This window comes from Periophthalmus magnuspinnatus, chromosome 7 (assembly GCF_009829125.3).
Source record: "Periophthalmus magnuspinnatus isolate fPerMag1 chromosome 7, fPerMag1.2.pri, whole genome shotgun sequence".
NCBI lineage: Eukaryota > Metazoa > Chordata > Actinopteri > Gobiiformes > Gobiidae > Periophthalmus > Periophthalmus magnuspinnatus.
Window position 1 is genome coordinate 25,651,690 of NC_047132.1, and position 20,152 is coordinate 25,671,841.

Here is a 20,152-nt window from a genome sequence, read left to right on the forward strand (position 1 = left end):
CTGGTATCTCCCTCCACTCTTTGCCAGATTTTTTTACTTAACCTTGCATGGTATTAACCTTTGGCTCAGTTTATTAAAGCAGTTCACTTTTTGCTAAATCTGCTTTTTTGATGAACTTACTGCTAATACTTACCTCTCCTCTGGGCAGACCCCTGCTCCAGACCCATATCCTTGCCCAGCTGCCTCCACTGCCCTGTTCCATGAACCTTTGACTTACCTTTTCCTGGATACATTAACCTCTGTAACACTTTTGCATAACTCGTCTGTGTCTGCTTAAGGGTTTTTGGCTCAGTCCTTACGACAAACAGAACAATAAAGAACTGAGATGGAACAATGTCACAGTAGTCACCACTTAAAACCATAGTCCTGTCAGTGTTCCTGCAGATAATTCTGTCATTAGTGATTGCGTCTGTCTGGTCTGTTTTGGCCTGTGAACCACTGGAAGGGCTCCTAAGTTATACAAGTAACATGCCCCCTAAGAGGGAGGCCAGCCCTGACTTGCAGCAACACAATTTGGCTATTGAAAAGGCAGAGCTTGTGAAGGAGGAGGCTGGAGATCTTGTAGTCATGCCCAGTGGGTTCGGAGCTTGTGGTTGGAGTGCTGGAAAGACCGCCTTGTCTCTTTGATTAATGGTGGTTCACTTGAAGGCAGGAGCGAGGGAGAGGCTTTGTGGCAAGACTGTGCAACTTGAATGCACAATACTTTAGAGTTTTCAATGAATCTAAAGCATTCTTTAATTTGATTACTGAAAAATGTCTATTTTTTCATATACTCCAGACACTCTTAATCATGAAATATATGGGAGGAAAATGTAATTTTAATCAGTGCTGAACACATAGCACGGGAGCTACAGCATTCCCAAATGCATTTATTAAGCATGTACCGCAGGTGACATCTCAATTAATCAAGAAGTGCATCAAATAGCTGTAACAAAAATACATTATTAGTTTGAACATTCCACTGGAAAACATTTCATACAACTAACTGCACAACGACATTTTAACTTCAAAATATAAGATGAAGAAACTTCTCTATGTCTATGTACAAAAACTCATAGGAGTCTGTGTCTGAGAGAGGGATTTTATATTGCTTCTGTTCCATAACATTTTAACCAAACCTTTTTGACTAATTTTTTCAGCTTTAAAGTTGATGTGGATGTTTCACTGAAAAAAAGCAGTGGTGCGATGGCTGTCTATAGCTGCACAGGAAGACCCATGCCCATTTTCAAAAGATAGCAGGTTGCAGTTCACATTAGGAAAGTCAGCTAGATTGCTCTGACCACTGCTGCGGACCCCGTTGTAAGAGCAGAATGTAGATGGCATTGCAGCAAAGTTCAAAGATTGAAACTCAGGTAAAGATGATACAGCATCTGGAATCTTGAACTGACATGAGCTGGACATATGCTGGAACTGGCCCCTTCGGACTTTCTGTTCCTTCTTGTATCTCATCCTCCGGTTTTGAAACCAGATCTTAACTTGGCGGTCTGTGAGTTTGAGCCCAGCGGCCATCTGCATCCTGCGTGGCCGGCACAGGTATGGGCTGAAGTGAAACTCTTTCTCCAGCTCCAGCAGCTGGCTGTTGGTGAAGGCCGTCCTCTCCCTGCGGATGCTGTGACTGCCTCTTCCCAGAGGACCAGTCTCACTGCTGCTGACTGGAACAAGGAGAACAGAGAAAGAGAGAGGCTGCTGAGAAAGTCAGACATCTAGCAACTCTATCAGCCAGTGTAACCTCCATGGAGGGACTGAGAGCTGCAGTAATCCTCAACCAATCAACCAGAGACAGTGGGGCCCAGAGCTGTTCCTCTTCAGCCTAATGCAGACACTGTACACGACACGACACTGTCTGTGGTGTGATGTGCTCAGGGAAAGTTCGCTCCCAAAGATACAGTCTGGGGGAAACATCTGACGCCACTATGCCGCAGTGACAGGCCACATTAATCACAGCTACACATGGAAGCAGGCCTGTCAAATCCCCATCTCAGTCATTTAAAAGGTACCTTGGGACCACCACTGAAAATAACCACCATTAGAGATTCCATTTGACATGTATATGAGCACTGGTGGGGCACTGTTGATAACAACAGCATCTAGCAGAGTTAATGGATATTAAAAAGGGCCTAAAGTGACCTTAGAGAGCAAGCATCACTCCTTAACTCAACTCCACTTTACTGAGGGCTACAGCTTAGGCTGTGGGCTTCCTCTGTTTATATGAGTGGCTAATATATAAAAAGTATAGTTTTAGAATTGGTCATTTTGGAAGTTGTCACCTGTTCTATTTTAACATCACTGGACCAGCAGATTAAAATCTCAAGGCAATGGCATTTTTAACTGTGCTGTACCTTTTAGAATCAATTATAAAATTCAAATCATTTATTTAAAACTTCCCAGAGGAGAAATACATCTTAGTAATGTCCTTCTAATAAATTATGCAGCTGACACAGGTGTGCGACTCTGACTGAAGCAGAGCACATTTTAGTCAACCACGAGAAGCTCAAATTTAAGAAGAATAAATTTAGTGTTAAATTAGCTATTTATTATGAACCAGTGTCACTCTTTCTCTCAGTTTCCTGCAAAGACATCCCAAAGTACACAGATATCTGGTTCTGGTTGAATTAATGTGTTTTTTGATAAGTTAATTAATTTGTACAATAAAAAAGGGGGGGTGCAAGGTTACCAGACTGCTGGGCGTCACTTGTCCGCGAATTCATCCAGGGAAAGATTAATCCTGAATGGCAGATGGTGATGAGATTGCAGCCCGTGCTCCTGGCGTCCTTCTTGCCCTTGGTGTGGCACTGGGAGAGGGGTGGGCTCTGAAATCGCTCACCTGGGCTCAACCTGGAAGTTACATGAGCAGATGAAGTTATAGTTAGTCCTGTATCTTGACCCTCTCCTCTTCCTCCTGCTTCTTTGTAATGCACTTTTGGCACTTGTCCAGAGCTCAAAGCCGAAGTGTTGCCATCAGTCTGCAATGGGAGGGAAAGATGCAGAGGGTCCATGGATGCAACTCGCCAAAAGTGTTTTAAATAAAATCTAGAGTCCTTTGTCTGCATTAAAGATGGCTGTTCTGTGTTCCCTGATTACAATTAACCTGATTCCAAAAAGGCGTGTAGAAAAGAACACTTGAACTAACTATAGGTGGAACATTTGAATAATATTTACCAGAAGGGGGCCGTGATCACGTGTGACTCTCCTCCAATGGTTGCACTGTGGAGTTGCAAAGTAATCCTCCATGCAACTTGGGGTGCGGAGAAGCTCGTCTGATATATTCAGACAACTCTTCTTTTAGGAGCCGGCGACTTTCTCTACCTATTGAATGAAAAACAGAAAGGAATATGAGGAGACGCCAACAGCCATGTTTTGAGAGAGAGGTTGGTTGGGTTGTGCGTAAAATGGTAATGGCAAAGTCGCAAATATTACAACGCGCTGGCGAAAGCAGAGCCTCTCCACAAGTTTTCATTGTGCCTTTCTTAGTATTTTAATATCGCGTATCGATGCCTTTTTCAGGTGCTTAACTTGTGTGTTATGTTTTACGTTTCGTAGCTATTGATTACCAGCTACTATGGTATGCACAAAACCCCCGGATATTAATGGAGCGGTTTTTTTCTCTTTTTTTTCTCTCTCTCCCTTTTTTTTTTTATTTTTTTATTTTTTTATTTTTTTTGCTGATGATGCTCTTACTTTAAAATGTCGTCTTGGTTACATCGCTGTATTTTTGTATCACCTAATTAGTTATAATAAACAATAATGCTCATCTCTGCGGTCCTCTCTTCCGTTTGGTTTCTATATTCTGCCTGCTCTTATGATGGTACCCATGCCCTAAGAAAACATCAGAGCTATTTTTGGATAAGCTTACTCGCTCATTTAACCGGTCACTTGAAATCGGCGCGCTTCTCTTAAAATAGCATATGCTTGTAACTGTCTGCGCGCAAAAGCAGCTTAATGGGATTCACAGGGAGCGGTCAAACAAAGGCTTTGACAGTCATTGCCACAGAAAGACAAAGGAAGCAATCATTGCTGTTTTTTCAACGCCAACACTCAACGCACTTGCATTAATCAGCCATCACTGTACAGTATCAAGTGTCTGTCCATATGCATGACGAGAGGACATTTTGGCGCAAAACCTCCCCAATGGCATATGCTAGGGTATAGGCTATTCTTGGTAAATGGCATACGCTTCTGTTTTCAGTTATATGGTTAATGAAATAATTATAGCATTTCAATTAGACTGTAGGCTATAGCCTACGTATTGAGTGCGTGTTGGGAGCTATTGTATAAGGCCTAGAATAAAAAACAACAGCTAGTAATAGTCTGGAATTAAACAAAATGCAGGAAAAAAGAAACATAAAACAATCCAACAAACATCTTCCATTTGACGTGGAATATAATGCCCAGGACACACCACAAGCAATACTAAATAACCCACTGGCTAAGTAGATTAAACACACAATGCATAATAGCTTAGAAGTTATGCACGAGATCAAGTGTGGCCTATAACATAGTTACTCTTGAAAAAGCACCTCATAAAGCCACCGCTTAATTCCTGCAAATGTATGCAAAGTGCATTAATAAGCAGAATAATGAAGCTTTCAACATTTTTACACAGTGTAACAAAAAGGGTCATGTTAGCATATTGTGCGGCATGCTCTATCTCGAGGAGTTCCTATGTTTCACTACAACAAAGCTGTCGAGAAGCCTCTCTTTAGGTGTCGGTGTGCAGTGATGGATTATGCACTCATGGAAAAGGAGCGGAGCGCAAGAGCTGTTCTTCCCCCTTTTCAACCAGTTCACCTGAACTTAAGCCCGAGAAATGTCATAAGAATGAAACTTGTTTGAATGGTAAATGTTACCTATAGTGTTCAGTTTGACATTTAATAGACATAGTTTATTATTATTATTATTATTATTATTATTATTATTATTATTATTATTATTATTATTATTATTATTATTATTATTATTATTATTATTATTATTATTATTATTCAAAGTGATCACATTGTTTGTTTTCCCCCCTAGTTCGCACCCTTGAACTCACTGCATTGGAGATAGGATCTACAATATACTAGCTCAGCAAGACCATAATTTAGCTCCTCTGCGCCTCCACCACAATTCTCCGTGAACTCTGTTTGAACTGCCTCGCTGACTATAAATCATTTTTTCTCTCTCGCACAAAAGCGCGCCGGTCGCTCTGGGTGTCAACCCTTTTACAATTCCTCCTTACCTTCTGCGCTCTCGTGGCTCCTGACATAAACAAGCAAAGAAACCGTCGATAAACTTTTATTCCCCATTCCAATAACTTACACTGGAAATGGCGAAGAAGAGGATGCAATGCGCGCTGTGGGGACAAGAGGAAAGCTATGCGCATCTTATACAAGAGTGTTTGAATGCATGGCTGTATTTATCTGTATATGCATTCATTTGGAGGCTGTGCACTGCAGAGATGTGACTGGATGTGCACAGGGGACGAAGGTGGGCAGATAAGAGCAGACTGAGAGAGAGCTGCGAGGAGACGTTAATGGGCAGAGGATGCTGTCGGTTAAAACGGTGCATACAAATGGCGCTGTCTTGGCAGAGCTTGCAGAAGATTTATGGGCCCAGTGCCCTATATTGCTGTAAACAATGCAGACTGAAATGAAAGGACTAGAGTTTGCAGGCTGCACTTCATAAGTGGGGAAAAGACACACATTGTCAATTCCCTGAACAAGCTTTGGCCTAAACTGAGAATGAAAATGTGTTGTCCCGTCCCCCATCAATGGGTACAAAGACCAAAGGGTCATGGTGTGGCAAACTGCCCCAAAACTAAAAGTTGGATTGTTTAAAAATCATTGGGAGCATGAGTTCACCTTGACCAGCATTTTTTTTTAAATTTTGTATTTATTTATTTATTTATTTTTAGGTGGAATGAGCTTTATTGGCAACCAGGCAAATTATTTTTGTGTGTCACAGTATTCATAAAAAAGAAAAAAAAAAAGAGAGAGAAAAAAAAGAAAGAAAAGAAGAAAAAAAAATAGGCCCAGCAATTTTTGCAAGTTACTTCTACACTGTTGGCATTTCTAAATATTTTTTCAACGCATAGCACTACCTCAAACAGAGACATAAAAAATAAAAATGGCCTCCTAACAGCTTGTGTGATAAAAAGTTGTCATCGGTGAACAGATCCACTTCTTTTCATTGGCCTATTGTAAATCCATATTTGACATTCTACTCCCATCAATCAGTTAATGAGAATTGAATTACATGAATAACATAATCATAACTCAGCAGGTAAGAATTGAAGCCACACTCAACTAAAAAAAAGCAAAACAAGGAAGAAAAAAAAACAACAACAACGGTAAAACAAAAAACGTGTAATTTATAAAGTTAAACACTTACATATATAACCCATTACTTGCTGACATAGTAACCAGAAATATATGTAATAGACGTGTAAAATGCGACACTTGATCCTGGCTTTAAATGTGCACGGCTCCACAGTAAATCATTTGAACATGTCTGAATAATTGTATGTAAATGAGTTGAGTCCAGGGCCAGAAGAAAAGACGCGGTGCATCTGTTGGTGATGGAGAGAGATTTACGGATCTCTGACACACCCACCGCTGGTCAATGCGAGGCAGAGGGAGTCTGTCCCTAGAAAATAGCTTCGTGACCCCTGTTTCAACTCTACGCCTTTATGCAGCTGCCATGGCTGCTTTTCATGGACACTACAGACCAACAAAGCACCGGCCTAGACCTTTCATTACGCACCGAGTGAGTGGACGACACTCACCTGAGACGAGTGGACACTGTTTGCACTTGGGCAGGTATTGAAACAGCTGATTACTCTGCCTTTCACAGCTGTCTGTGCAAAGTTTGGAATCTCTCTAGAAGACTGCTGGGGCTTTAGTGCACATAAATCACTCATTGTCCAAAGAATGTTGTGCTGAAAATGCACTGTGTGGTTAGTTAAGGAAATGCCAAAGAATTAAAATCCACATCTTTACTTTATTATTTTGAATAAAGTAAGCTGAGTTTAAAAAATAACCCAGACTTTCTAAAGTTACTCCAGAGCATAGAAAACCCACAAACGCCCCCCAAAGTAAATGGAAATTTCAAAACAAGCCCCAAAACTATCTCGTAGCCCATGTCTTCTAAACGTACACTTCAGATATCTCAAATACAGATCACCAAAAGGACATATACACTGTGAAGCAAATACCCTCAAGTCTAATATTAAAACGCCAGCGATAACTGATTTATGGGTGACACTGGTGACAGAAGCGTTTGTTTAAGGAACTTTAAATCTCATCTCATTTGGTCCCATAATAAATCCAACAAATCCCACGTCAAAAGCGAGCTCCTGATAAAAAGACAAAAGTGCGCCAGTGTGTTTCTACTTCTACTTTAGTTACAAAGGTGTCTCCCAGGGCAGTTCTTTGTTCCGCTGTAACCTGAGATTCACTTCCTCACTTCCAAGGACCACATCAGCCTGGCACTGAGCGACAACAGTTATGATAAGATGGTCAATTAGAAAAAGAAAACTCAATCAGAGGACACTCAATCGGGGATAACTTTTAGTAGGCCGGATTAGCCTACAACATTATTTTACCAAATCAATTTCGTGCCTATTTTTTCTTGTTGTTTGGATTTTTTTTTATTTTTTTTTCAAGATGAATTTCTGAAAATGAAAACAGAAGCTCAATGACCAGATTTGCTACTGTGCCAACGTGCTACACCATGTTTTGATTCTGCCATCATCAAACCCAAAAATAAACCAAATATCTGTGCTAGGGCGTGCGCGTGGGTCACAGTGGAGAGAGGACGGGTTTTCTAGATAGCAGAGAACCAAATGGGACAGAAAACGTGTCCTTGAGATGAACTCTTCTATCCCTATACTTTGCTACAAAAACTTAAATAACGTTGCTTTTGAGAGGCGCGACGTGTAGGCGACAGGCCTCCAATGGGAGTGGACGGATGCTGCGACTTTGGTGAGGACATTAATTTCTCTAATGTGTCCAGCTACATAAAGGCTCCAAGAATCATTTTTCAGCACCGCCTCAATGCCACTCCAACGCCTTTACAAAGTGCCACGTCCACTGCGGTCAAAAACGCAGAGTAGTACCCCCAAATTCAACGTGGATGCCAACTTTTGGGAATATATAGACCAGGGAATTTTTTGATGGAAAATATTTGATATCTAAATGTTCTTCTGTCAGGATTGTTTTAGTAAAATATACACAAAGCTGTGCAGTGAAAGATTAATGATCGAGAATGTCTCTTTCCTTTGTGGTCCAACGCCCCCCACTAGGTCAGGCATTTTATAAGGCCTATTCATGTCACTACTTCAATAATCTATCAAATTCTTGCGCGTCTCTGGCTCCAAGTTATGCTTCAATCTGTGTTCTTCAAAGATGTGTCCGAAAGATAGAAAAATCGAGTCATGGGGACTGGAGTCAAAAAATAAACTTTAAATACACTGAGCATTGAGAGGCGTGCGTAATGTTTAGTGCAACCCATTCAGCATCTCTACACTGTGGCTGCAAAGTAAAAAAAAAATCTCTGGATGACGTTGCAGAGGGTTGCATTTTTACTTTTTAACAGGGTTTTCACGTGCGGTGCTGAGACTGAAGGCAAACTGTACTGGGGAGGCATCGTGTGGTGTTTTTACGTACACCACTCTCCACGTTCATCCCCCGCCCCCCACAAAAAATAAACAATAATAATAAACTAGTATCCAGTCTTAAGTCATCTGCATTGTCACCTCTTTATTTTATTTTACTTTTACACGTCAAATCCGTCTACAAAAGCAGGACAGTGATTATGGTTAGAATTTTAAAAATATATTACAACAGATTATCACAATGTTCTTTCAGTACATGCAGCTTGTTTCAGTGGCGGGGTATGGGCCTCAATGGGCTGTATTAAGCGCTAATTGAAAGCCCCTCAGACTGATGAGCAACTACTTTAAATTTAATACAGAAAAAACGAGTCCATAATTAACTCTTGTATACCCTGATGTATCCTGCAGTATGTAGATGTTGTAACAGGAGATAATCCCAGGTTAAAGTGGTCAACAAGCCAACCCCAGCAGACCTCATCCTGCCTGGAATAAAGCTACGGCAAACGGGTTTAAAACAAGTAGACACACACGGTTTTATTGACCAGTATGATTAGCACAAATACACTAAACCCCGTCCATTGCATTTAACAATAAACGGTCTAAACACAACATCAACACCACAAAACGAAATCGAAATGAAAAGGCAGTATCTGAAATACACGAGGTAAAGCACACATTCACTTCAAGATTCATGGTGTGTATCAGCTTCATACCAAAAATAACTATCATTATATTGATTTGCTTCCAGTGTTTGAAATAAATAGATTGTGCATTTCACCTTGGGCAGCAGGGCAAAAGATTGGCCCACAATAACATTCTGATAAAATTTGTCTTTTTTCCTTCATTCAAAACATTTTAATAAAAACATTTTAATTGAACTTCAAATAAATTAAACCCTGTGTCACGTAAAAATAATTAAACGGTGTTCGCAGTAATCCATGCTATATAACATGCATTTTATATAACTTTGGACTTAAAGGAAACCGCACAAGATAGCTACCAAACAAAACGTGTCATAGTTCTATAAATAAGAGTCTGTCACGGCGCTGTGCTGCAGCTTTATAACCTGGTAATGTCCTCTCCGTGCTGTGCGCTCAGTTCATCCGCACTCGAGTTAGTGGCCGAGGCTGCAGTCACAGCGGCGGCCGCTGAACCTGAGCTGGAGCCTGATGATGATGAGGAGCGCACTTTAGTGTTGGGGAGCCTGTGGTCCTTTTTCCATTTCATTCTGCGGTTCTGAAACCAGATTTTAATTTGCCGCTCGGACAGCACCAGGGTGTGTGCGATCTCGATGCGCCTCCGTCGAGTTAAATAGCGGTTATAGTGGAATTCCTTTTCGAGCTCTAAGACCTGCTGCCGGGTGTACGCTGTCCGAGACCGCTTGGGCTCCGTCCCATTGTATCCCGAGTTCACTGCAAAAAGGAGAAGTGCAGAAAATTGAGGAAAGGATGGGTAAACGAGAATGGCCTTAACTGATATGTGCAAAGAGATTTATTGCATGGATGTTTAGCTGTTTGAGGAATTGGTAAGAAGTTCTCTGCGTAATGAGAGGACCCTCACATCAAGCAATCAGCTAAATTATTAATGCAAGATTACAAAGCTAGTTTTTTTTTCTTTATTTCTACCCCCTCTCTCTGACTATGGTGCAATACATAACAGCAAAAGCCACATGGCGATACGGCTGCCCTGAGTATACCTCAGCTATAAAATTTATGGTGGGTGTAATTACCAATGCCGAGTCGTAAATCCGCCTCAATTGTGCCATTTCAAAGGCTTCCCTGCTATCGGAGCAGGGGCTGGCAATGAGCTGGGAGTAAGAGGCACATAGATAAAAGGAGAGAAGGAACATGAACACACAAGTTGCCTACCAGTGCTGACGTGAATCTTTTTCATCCAGGGATACACCACGGGCTGCTTGGAGGACGCTGTGCTGTTGGGATGCTCCGGCGTGGCTTGGTTGCAGGCGGAGGTTGCGGCCGGCGGGGTGGCAGGGGACATGGACAACTGTGGGGTTTCACAGGATGCGGGCTGCCCTTTACCAGAGAGCAGGTGCGCAGAGTGGGTTATTCCATGTCCCCGTGGCGTGTCAGGTTCTGGGATGCTTGCACAGTTATACTGGCGCTCTTGGTAGCTCGCCCGCGGAGGTGGATATAACTCCTGGTGATGATGCTGGTAGCCAGTGTCCCTCGCGCGGCTGTAATATTCTGGACTATGCTCAGGGATGTAGTTATTTTGCGAATATTCCTCGCATGGAGGAAATTTCGGATCAATGTAGTTAGACTCCATCAAATACGAGCTCATGATCATTAATTTCTGGAGTGGAAAATAATTTTTCTAGCTTTGTCGTTTTTCTGCTCCATAAAGCCCTCCTACTTGCGAGCAGCCCTGTAAAGTTACTTTTACCACGTGACCAAGTGGCCCAATAGCAGAGTCAGAGGTAGTTCCCGGATAAGGAACCAGAGGTATTTCATACCTCCAGTCGCCATTGTGGGCACAATGCTACCTCTCTCTCTCTATCTATCTCTCTCTCCTCTCTCTCTAGTTGTGTTACCACAGCCATTGATCTTGGGGACAAAACTAGTAGCTAGTTGCTGACCATAGCAAAAATAAAACAGGCAAAATCCTATGGACTCAATTATTCACAGGGACAATAGGTGATACGCCAAGGATAAGATACAACAATAGAGGAGCTATCATTTTGGAAGCTTGGCACCTAATACAAAGGTTACCTGCTAATTAATGAACATGCAGCCTTTACCATTAGCAGTTCAAGTGTGAAACATCAGTTAGTACTGTTAGGATAGAGAGTGGTGTATCGGTGTGTGTTGTGTTAATGTCAGAGCACATGGCTACTGGAAAAAGCTCTGTAACAACTTGTCACTGAGCTTGTAAATCAGCTTTGAAAGGCAAACAAGCTGGATCAAGCTGTAATCACAGTGCTCTTGAAACAACACACTTTGTTTACATCACTGCCATGCTTCCGCCCAGAACATCAAAGAGTTTGTTTAAATGATGGAGTTGTAATATTTTTCATCGATATATGTCAAACAATAACAGTAGGGTGTATTCTTGATTATTGATTTACCATTATTGATTTTTATTTATTTTATTTTATTTTATTTATTTATTTATTTATTGCTTTTAAGATATGAACTGCATAGACATTTTCATTCTAGCATGTTGTGATACATCCTACTCAATAACATGCAGCATAGTTAACTAGTAAAGGCTCTATATCATCAGCAGTTGGCACCATAGGCCAGGACACTGTGAGATAACAAAAGAGCACAATGTGAAGAAGAGCTAGGCCTATGTGGAAGTAAAACATATGAGCAAGAAGCAGACAAGTCAAGGTGATGGAAAAATAGTCTTTAGATTTGCCTTTGTTTTTGCATGTTTCACATTTTTAATTTTTTTAACTAGCTGCCAAGAAAGACCTGCATGGTCAAATGTCCACAGCACATAGCTAACATGTGTCATAATAAAGCTAAAGGAGATTCCTTGTAGTACAGTAAAGCCTCTGAGTAGAGCAAAGGTCACTGGAAACATATCAACAGGACTAACATGAACAAATACACAGCAATGATGAGCAATTAAATAAGAAAAATATGGTTTGTGGCATGTCTATGGTACAGTTTGTTTTCTTATCTTTGCTGAATTTCACATGGTAACATTTGACACTAACTGTATAGAGATTTAACTTTTAACTTTCAAAAAAATATATTTTCAAGCAGAGGACTATCCATATGTCACTGTGTTCTGAAGCTCCTGTTGGCATGTTTATTCCACATAAACATTACTAAAGAGGTGGTCATTACTGTCATGTTAACAGCCCTCATGCCTCTGCAGACACTCACAAGAAATATTCCTGAAATAAATATCTCCAAATACCCCACGTGCCTGTTAACTGTCCACCAGCATCGGATTACAGTTTAACTGGGTTATTTCTAAAGCAATCATTGCATAATATTGTTTCAAACGATGTATTTCTGAGCTGGGCTGTTTGTACAGAATGCTCACGACATTTCTATTACCCTTTGCAAGGATGTTAGAGGCGTTTTATAGAGCAATAAAAGCTGTAAATCAGTCACTTTTAAACGACCTCTTGTTCCTAACATGTTTTACAGGGTCTGACACGGGAGTTGCCGCAGATTCTACGCGTGGGTCTGCTCTCAGTCCAATATTAGACAGAGTTACTTCATAATCCTGTATTAGGCCAGATGCTCTGCTTGAAGCGCACAGTAGAAGATGCAAAGAAGTCTTGTGGCGTGGGATTTCAGTTGGCCATGTATTCCTGTAGACACGGATTTGCGATTAATTAATTTACACAAATTCGGTTCTACAGGGTACATATAGACAACTAATGAGTTTAACAATAGAGTGCAATAACAGACTTCAAGATGCCCAGGTTCAGAACGTGCTTAAAAGGAATGAGCAGTATTCAAAACGCACTCGAATCTTAGACATCAAGAGTGTTAATAAGAAGAAAAGATGAGAGATTCTCCTTTTCAACATGCACCTCAGGTCCATAAGCTGTCTGCTGTATGAATATTCAGTTCCAAACACGGCGCGTACAAAGGGACAGCGTGACAGGCCGCATGAAAAATAAGTTTCTATTGTTCTCAACCATTTCTTCTGCTTTCCATTACCATACTGACCGCTCGCTAACCCTTTTTCCCTGCCACTATGGGAGCTAATGAGAAACCAAGGATGAAAAATCACAATATCAGACATGCGAGCTGTTTGGGAGAGGGGGTTATTAAAAACAGCAAACATGTTCAGATTGTGAATCGATGATATTGATTACAGTGGAAGGAAGAAACGAGGGAGCAACTTCAGGCGTTGTCAATAAACATCTATGTCTTCATATTTCTCTGTGCGTCAATACCACGGATTGTAGGAAATGCCCAACAAAAGATGCGGAAAAGTTGTATTATTGGTCAAAATGAGCAGCACGCGAGCGAAGAAGCTGCACAGACGCTCACTCGGTCCATGCGCAAAGACGCATTTTAATATTAGTTAGACAGGCTGACCCGCGGTTCACCCTCGCGTTTGACTGCCTCCAATAGTTCACTGCCAGGGATTATTGATGGAGGGACAGCAATGAATTCTTTCTCTCCATAAATGACTTTCAGATCGTGCACCTAGTTCAATAACTAGTTATAATGTAGAAGTACAAAAAATGAGACCCTCGGGCGAACTAATTTGATGTTTCATTTGTTCATTTGAAGAATAGTTGAGCTACGCCACTTTTTGTGCTCTAATCGTGTTCAGCTATATACAACTACGACACCGGGATTGTACTGGTTTTAATTTGAGACCCAACAGTAGCAGTTGAAGTCTAATAACTGCTGTAGCCTAATACTTGACCTGGATGCAACAACATGCACTCCCAGATGTACAGCGCACACGTGAAGCGCTTTTAATCAAACCCTTAACCTAATAGCCTACACGTTTACTCTCAGCACGTCCTGCGTCCGGTGTGAATAAAAACATTTAATGAAACGCAGGCTGACTGGACAGGAAAGGTTTAAAAGAAGTTACAAGACGCACCACAGTCCAAATGTGACATGATTTGAATAGCAGTTATGTCACAAATAAACCAAGACTGGCTCAGTAAAAAAAACAAAAAAAAAACAAACCCAAAACTTCACATAGTTATGACGTTAATGCTTTTAAATCTTGGTTTTGAAAAGGCCAGTCAAGTGGAAAGAATACAAGTTGTAAATGGAAAATATATTGAAAGGCATGCTTGTAGTCAGTGCAAGGTTAGTAATAATAACCATTTCCCAAGGATTTGGTGCCACACTTACAAGGACATCCACGGAGCAGTTTTTGGAGCTCATCTGAAAAACACAAAAGGGAAAATATGTGTATATATATTTATAATCAGGATGCAATAATAACATACATTTTGCATTATGCATTTATCCAAGCATATAGGCCTGATAAAAATAAATGTGAACAATGTGAACTCATAATACCTCGTGTGGCCAACACATTGAGGCTGCACACACAGATTCGTTTCTCTTTTGAAAAGTAATAATCATACATGAAAAGTCTAACACACATTTATATCGACTATCTGCAAACATAAATGATCTTTCTGGCTCCAAAATCTAAAGAAATCCATGCAAGGCCTGTACATATCTCACAGTAATGCACATTACGAGAGGCCACTTTAAAGGAGCTGTTAGTGATTCAAGGACGTGGCTCGTATCTTAGTTATCGCTGGGCGTAAAATGTGGTGCACTCGTAGTTCTGCCCTAGAAACGCACTGACATGTGTGGGCTCCCACAGAACTGGGACCAGCAGCTTGGGACGGGTCATTTTCACAGAGTAAAAGCAAATTTACTGTCGTTTTGGTATTTCCTCAGGCGAACTGACTGTGAATAGAAAATCCCCCGACTACAGCGCGCGAGTGAATTATGTACCAGAGACAATACAAAATCACGACTTTGTCTTCACATTGTTAATACGTTTCCCTTTGTGTACACTGAGGAAAGTATGGCTTATGTTTTAAGGTTCTCATTTAGTCAGAGAGAGCGAGGTTCAGTCGGAAGGAACCACCACAGCTTTAATAATGAAAACTTCTCAGGTCAAAGAAAGGAAAAGTGTGCAATGTGACAGTGACAGCTGATTCTTAAACTTCTGCATTGTATTACCTGACAATGTAAACATTAAACATTATGATGATGATTGGTTTATATTTATGTTTTTGGGGGAGAGGATAACATGTTCCTCCTGTGGAGGACAAAGGGAGCACTAGTGCATGGCCTGGCACAAGGGCGTAATGCCCGCAGTGTAGTGGTGTCACACAGTGCCCCCTATTGGAGGTGTAAGTGATACTTCTGTGAGCAGGAGGTGGAATGTAAGATGTCAACACTGGCCTCCTTTTCCCCACTTCCTTAATGTGATCATTGGGTAAATATAATCGGATTTTAGAACATGTGTTACCTGAGATGAGCTGTTCTGGCAATGAAAGTTGCATTTAAAAATCAATTTCCCATAACTGACGTGCTGCACGGCGCTTTATTTGGAAAGTGGGATTTGACATCGACTTGATTCAAAAAGATGCAAACTAAAGAATCTAGTAGGCCTAAGTCAAGCAAATGCGGACTATGCCAAATATCAGCAAAAAGAAATGTACCTACGATATACCACATGTCATTTTATCTGATAACACATTCAACTCGTACCATTTTTTTATATATATATGGGCTAAATGTATAAAACAAAATGAGGAATAAAAGTTTGGTACAAAAAAGAACAAAAAGAAGTGACGTCCTTTCTCGTTCACTGAGTGCATTTTTGGAGAGGTGCTGCACCGATTGAACGACGCCATAATTACACTGCAAAGTGACTTTGAGTTAAACGCATCCCGTGGCCTCTCCATGACCCCAACAGACAACAGCAGAGCGAGACATCAAGCAAAAGCTCTCTCTACGCCAAAGGGAAAGCACTTGGATCGAAAAAAAGACAACCAGATTGCGTAAAAAACAAAACAAAACAAAAACAAAAATAACCAAAACAACAATTTAAAACAATGTCTGTTCTAATATTATTTTTTAATGCATCAGAGGTTCAGATAGTAGAACTGAACGATTTAGATAAATGTTCATGCTTTGATAAAAATAAAATAATCAGACAATGAACGTGTTAACTTACATTTTATTTCTATTTTGCAACAGATTAAATAGGTTTGTATTTGATTACAACCATTTAATTTGTCATGCGTTATTTAAAAAATACATTGAATAGCGTTACTTTTTAAAATTTATGCAAGAAGGCGTAATGATTAGTTTAAATAATTTGTTTCACCAACAATATGACATAAATGCACAAAACTCAAAATCTATAATTTGAATGCAAAATCATAATGCATCTACTTAAGGCGCATTTTCAAACCTGCAAGTTTAAAATACACTTACTGCCGCATCTTCTGTCAATTCTCCGGAGCGGTCACTGCACAGTCCGCAGAAATGTTGTGGTCCTTTAGGCTACACAAAGCTCTTTCTTCCTCAGATAAGGCAAGCAGCTGCGATTCCGGACAGTTAAGATTATATATGATGTGTATATATCGAAGGTTTGTCAGCTCTTCCAGGCCATAAAACCCACTTAAATGACACCACGTGCTTCCTATGCACCATTCACAGACCCTGCTTGAGCCAATTGGCATATGTAACCTTGTAAACCTTAAAATACCCTAAAAGAAAGACATACAAAAGGGATTCGTTACTTTGTCCCGTATAAGGTTAGGCTCATCAGACCACAGGCAAATTGGACGCAGCGCTGACCACCATGAAGTTATAGGAAACTTTAGTCCGAGGTGAGTTATTTTTGATATTTGCATTAAAAAAACATAATTATTGTTCTAATATAGACTATTTTTTTTAAATAACAATGTTAATGGACAGTTGTTTTGTTTTTATATAATTGGCTAATGATGGCACAGTCAAAGCGCAATGACATCGTTAAGTAACCATAATGGCCTTAGAGGTGGCGCGTCATTGTGCCAGAACAGGACGCAGTGGTCTCACCTCCTCACGCTGTATTGTTTCAGGCTACTGTGCGCTTTCCCTCTTTATCCAAACAGGAAGCATTGTCTGCAGGGGCTCTGTAGAGGGCCAATAAACTGTGATGAGGGGCCTTCGCAGCGCGTCCGATAAATAGAGACAGTTTTTGCAGTGGTATTGGCATCAAATGACATTTTATTTTCCGAGGTTCACTCTTGTGAATAAACACATGAGCTGAATATTAAAAGTGTATCAATTTCACATAACATCAACATCACAGTAGGTGAATCCTTTTTGCAACCATTTGGATAACACTCCGCGTCAAACCACATTCGAACAGAGAGTCCACTATGTTTCTATGTTTGGGCTGTGAAAGTCTTTGCTGAACTTAGAAAAGTTTACTGATGAGGTGACACTGGCTCCTTAGCTCTTATCTTAATGACAATGAGGTTACTACTGATATTGTGTGCCCTGCTTTGCAGACTGTCCTCTTAGTGCTCTCAAGTGAGGTTATCATCGCATAGGCAGCAAATTAATTTAGAAATGTAAACCTATTGATCAAACTGAGTGATATTCAATACATTAGGTCCCAAACTGCAGCAAGTGACACATAATTGGTGATGAAGCACGCAGTGTAGTGTCATGATGTCATTGCTTTACAAGGTTCATCTGGAGGTCACGCGCCACTGTACAGCCCTACAGAGCGCGCGCTCAGTGCAGTTACTCTTTTCCTTTCTGCTTTGAGTCCTTCTTCCACTTCATGCGTCGATTTTGGAACCAAATCTTGATCTGCCTTTCATTCAGACACAAGCTATGAGCGATCTCGATGCGTCTGCGGCGGCTCAGGTACCGGTTAAAGTGGAACTCCTTCTCCAGCTCCAGAGTCTGGTACCGGGTGTAGCTGGTCCTAGAGCGCTTCCCCTCCGTCTCTAAAGAGGCAGTGAAATTAGTTAACCTCAATTAGCACTGCACTGCAAGACAATGCACACGAAACGCACAATTATTAAAGATAAAGGCCTAAAAATGTCACGTTTAATGGCATTATTTCTTATTCGATAATGCATCGTGGCTTTAGAGGAGGATGAGATATTTAGATATAACCGTGAAACGTAAATTAAAATAAAAAATCTAGCCAAACTGTTTCGTTTTTATTGTTTTTTTTCCCTCGCCTTTCGATAAACACCGTGCATTGACTGGTGATCAAGGAGCTTTCTTTTTTTTTATATAACACTTGCACGTGCGTAAAATAGCCTCTACGCTATTCCACATAAAATGCAACAGGCCTTTCAAATTTAACTATTAGTATAAGTTTAACTTCAATTCAAGTCCAAACGAAGGCCTGCTAACAGCAACAGGCCTTCTCTGAAATATTTGAAGATCTCTGCTGAGACCTGAGGTTGTGCTCAAAGGCTCATAAGAGACAGGCTCTGTCGGTCTCTGTATCGAGCCGAGGATGAAGACACAGTGAAGGAATTAAGGAGCAAGTCTATTCAAATCTTTTCGAGGTGAAAAGTTCACGATTAGGTCAGGGCAGTGGTGTTTCCCAGAGTTCATCTTAAGGCTAGGCTTGTGTCTGTCTCTCATACCCCCCGCGCACACACATTACCTACTGAGCCTTATCATTTGTAAGTATTAGCTAAAGTTTCAATATAAACTAAGCGAAAGCAAATCTATATTTATAACTTGTTTGGAAAATGATACTATTATTACAGTTTGCTTCTCTTATCCAATTATAACACCATAAATCACCCTCAGATCACCTCTTCGTCGTAACAGAGCAGGTTTACGAGCAATGGATGCCTTTGTCATAAAATTTATGACCGCGAGTTTTTATTATTTCCTGCGTTTGGCCTATAAAACTCAAGAGAGAAGTGGAACGATCGAAAAGAAGGGTTGTAGTGAAAAGGTTGGGGAAACGCGTCTTTCGTACCGAAGAAATAGGACAAACTTTACCGTGGCTCATGTGCAGTTTTGTCATCCATGGGTAGATCTGGGGCTGCTCACTCCTCTCTCGTTGACTTGTGTTAGTGTGTTGTTTCAATCCTTGTGCGCTATCTTCAGTCCTCTGACTGTCGTGGCTTTTGTTGACTCCGTATTTGGAGCTTTTTCCCGTCTCTCGGTTTCGTCCCAGCACTGACGTGCCACCGTAGCTGTGCGCGCCCGCGTCCACGGTAGAGTTACTGGAGACCATAGTTATATGCGATCTGGATTGGAAAGTAGCCTCCGAGTTGCTATGCAGGCTAGTTTTTATCTCGTCCCCATCAACAGAGGTCGTTAGGACGGGACAAGGGTATAATCCTCTCGCGTCAACACCCGTATAGCGACTGGACGCGCGTTCAGACACATCAAAATTAAACATGGCATTTGAAGTTGCTTCCGCTGTTTGAGTGAAATTGGAGCTGTGAATAAAAGCGCTCATGTTGAACTCTTCAAATCTGGTGGCTGGAAGTAGCGCGCGTTCCGTCGCGTTTGCAGATCATGTTGCTGACTCCATAGTCGCTTTTTAAGCGAAGAGCTTTTAACTGAAAATAGGTTAATCCAAGTTTTATAGCGGAAACAGGGTTTGGTATCTTTTTATTTCTTGATCGCCAACTGCGCTGCCCGCAAATGGGGTGTTTGTATGGGATCACGTGCGTATGTTGGCCAGTCATAAATTGGCTTTGATACTCAATGGGGATATTGATGAATAGCCGAAACGTGTCCAGTAAAGTTTGAGCTGCTGGTTTGCGAGGACCAGGCAGCGTATGGTTAGCGCAAAAGGGCACCACAGTTAGACAAGAGCGTCATCTGGTGTCTGGTATGGGTCAGGACGGGCACTGCGGTCACCGCTCCAAACTTCGCCTGTCCTTAATTAGATGATGGACCGACAGCATAAGCACAATCCAAAATAATAATAATAATAATAATAATAATAATAATAATAATAATAATAATAATAATAATAATAATACGGACAAAAGAGCGGGTCTTCTACGTTACACAACCGTAAACTAACATAAAGACAAGGGCTTTTGTCTCTGGTTGTATTCCTGTTAATTCA

General features: G+C 41.0%; 4 protein-coding genes across 5 annotated transcripts in view; all 4 read right to left on the minus strand.

Annotated features, from left to right (window-relative positions):
• Window positions 1-987: 987 nt before the first annotated feature.
• Window positions 988-3,054, minus strand: LOC117373034 (homeobox protein HOX3-like). The gene is made up of 2 exons (XM_033968891.2): window positions 2,675-3,054; window positions 988-1,652 (listed from the first exon to the last, which is right to left on the minus strand). Exons 1-2 carry the CDS (start codon window positions 3,048-3,050, stop codon window positions 1,162-1,164), a joined length of 867 nt encoding a protein of 288 aa, XP_033824782.2. The 5' UTR covers window positions 3,051-3,054; the 3' UTR covers window positions 988-1,161.
• On the minus strand, window positions 2,748-11,610 carry hoxc4a (homeobox C4a). Of its 2 annotated transcripts, XM_055222815.1 has the most exons (4): window positions 10,465-11,610; window positions 9,663-10,008; window positions 3,160-3,306; window positions 2,748-2,835 (listed from the first exon to the last, which is right to left on the minus strand). In XM_055222815.1, exons 1-3 carry the CDS (start codon window positions 10,901-10,903, stop codon window positions 3,303-3,305), a joined length of 789 nt encoding a protein of 262 aa, XP_055078790.1. In that variant the 5' UTR covers window positions 10,904-11,610; the 3' UTR covers window positions 2,748-2,835; window positions 3,160-3,302. The 2 variants fall into 2 exon arrangements, with proteins under 2 accessions (XP_055078790.1, XP_033825799.1); XM_033969908.2 differs by lacking the exons at window positions 2,748-2,835; window positions 3,160-3,306 and having other exon boundaries at window positions 8,741-10,008.
• A 320-nt stretch (window positions 11,611-11,930) lies between these two features.
• LOC117373035 (homeobox protein Hox-C10a) overlaps window positions 11,931-20,152 on the minus strand; it is a 33,380-nt gene continuing 25,158 nt past the window's right edge. The window contains 2 exon segments of the mRNA XM_033968892.2: window positions 11,931-12,890; window positions 14,410-14,442. The gene's annotated coding sequence lies outside the window, so the exon portion shown is untranslated.
• On the minus strand, window positions 17,042-19,837 carry hoxc5a (homeobox C5a). The gene is made up of 2 exons (XM_033969549.2): window positions 19,066-19,837; window positions 17,042-18,041 (listed from the first exon to the last, which is right to left on the minus strand). The coding sequence occupies exons 1-2, from the start codon at window positions 19,529-19,531 to the stop codon at window positions 17,833-17,835; spliced, it is 675 nt and encodes a 224-aa protein (XP_033825440.1). The 5' UTR covers window positions 19,532-19,837; the 3' UTR covers window positions 17,042-17,832.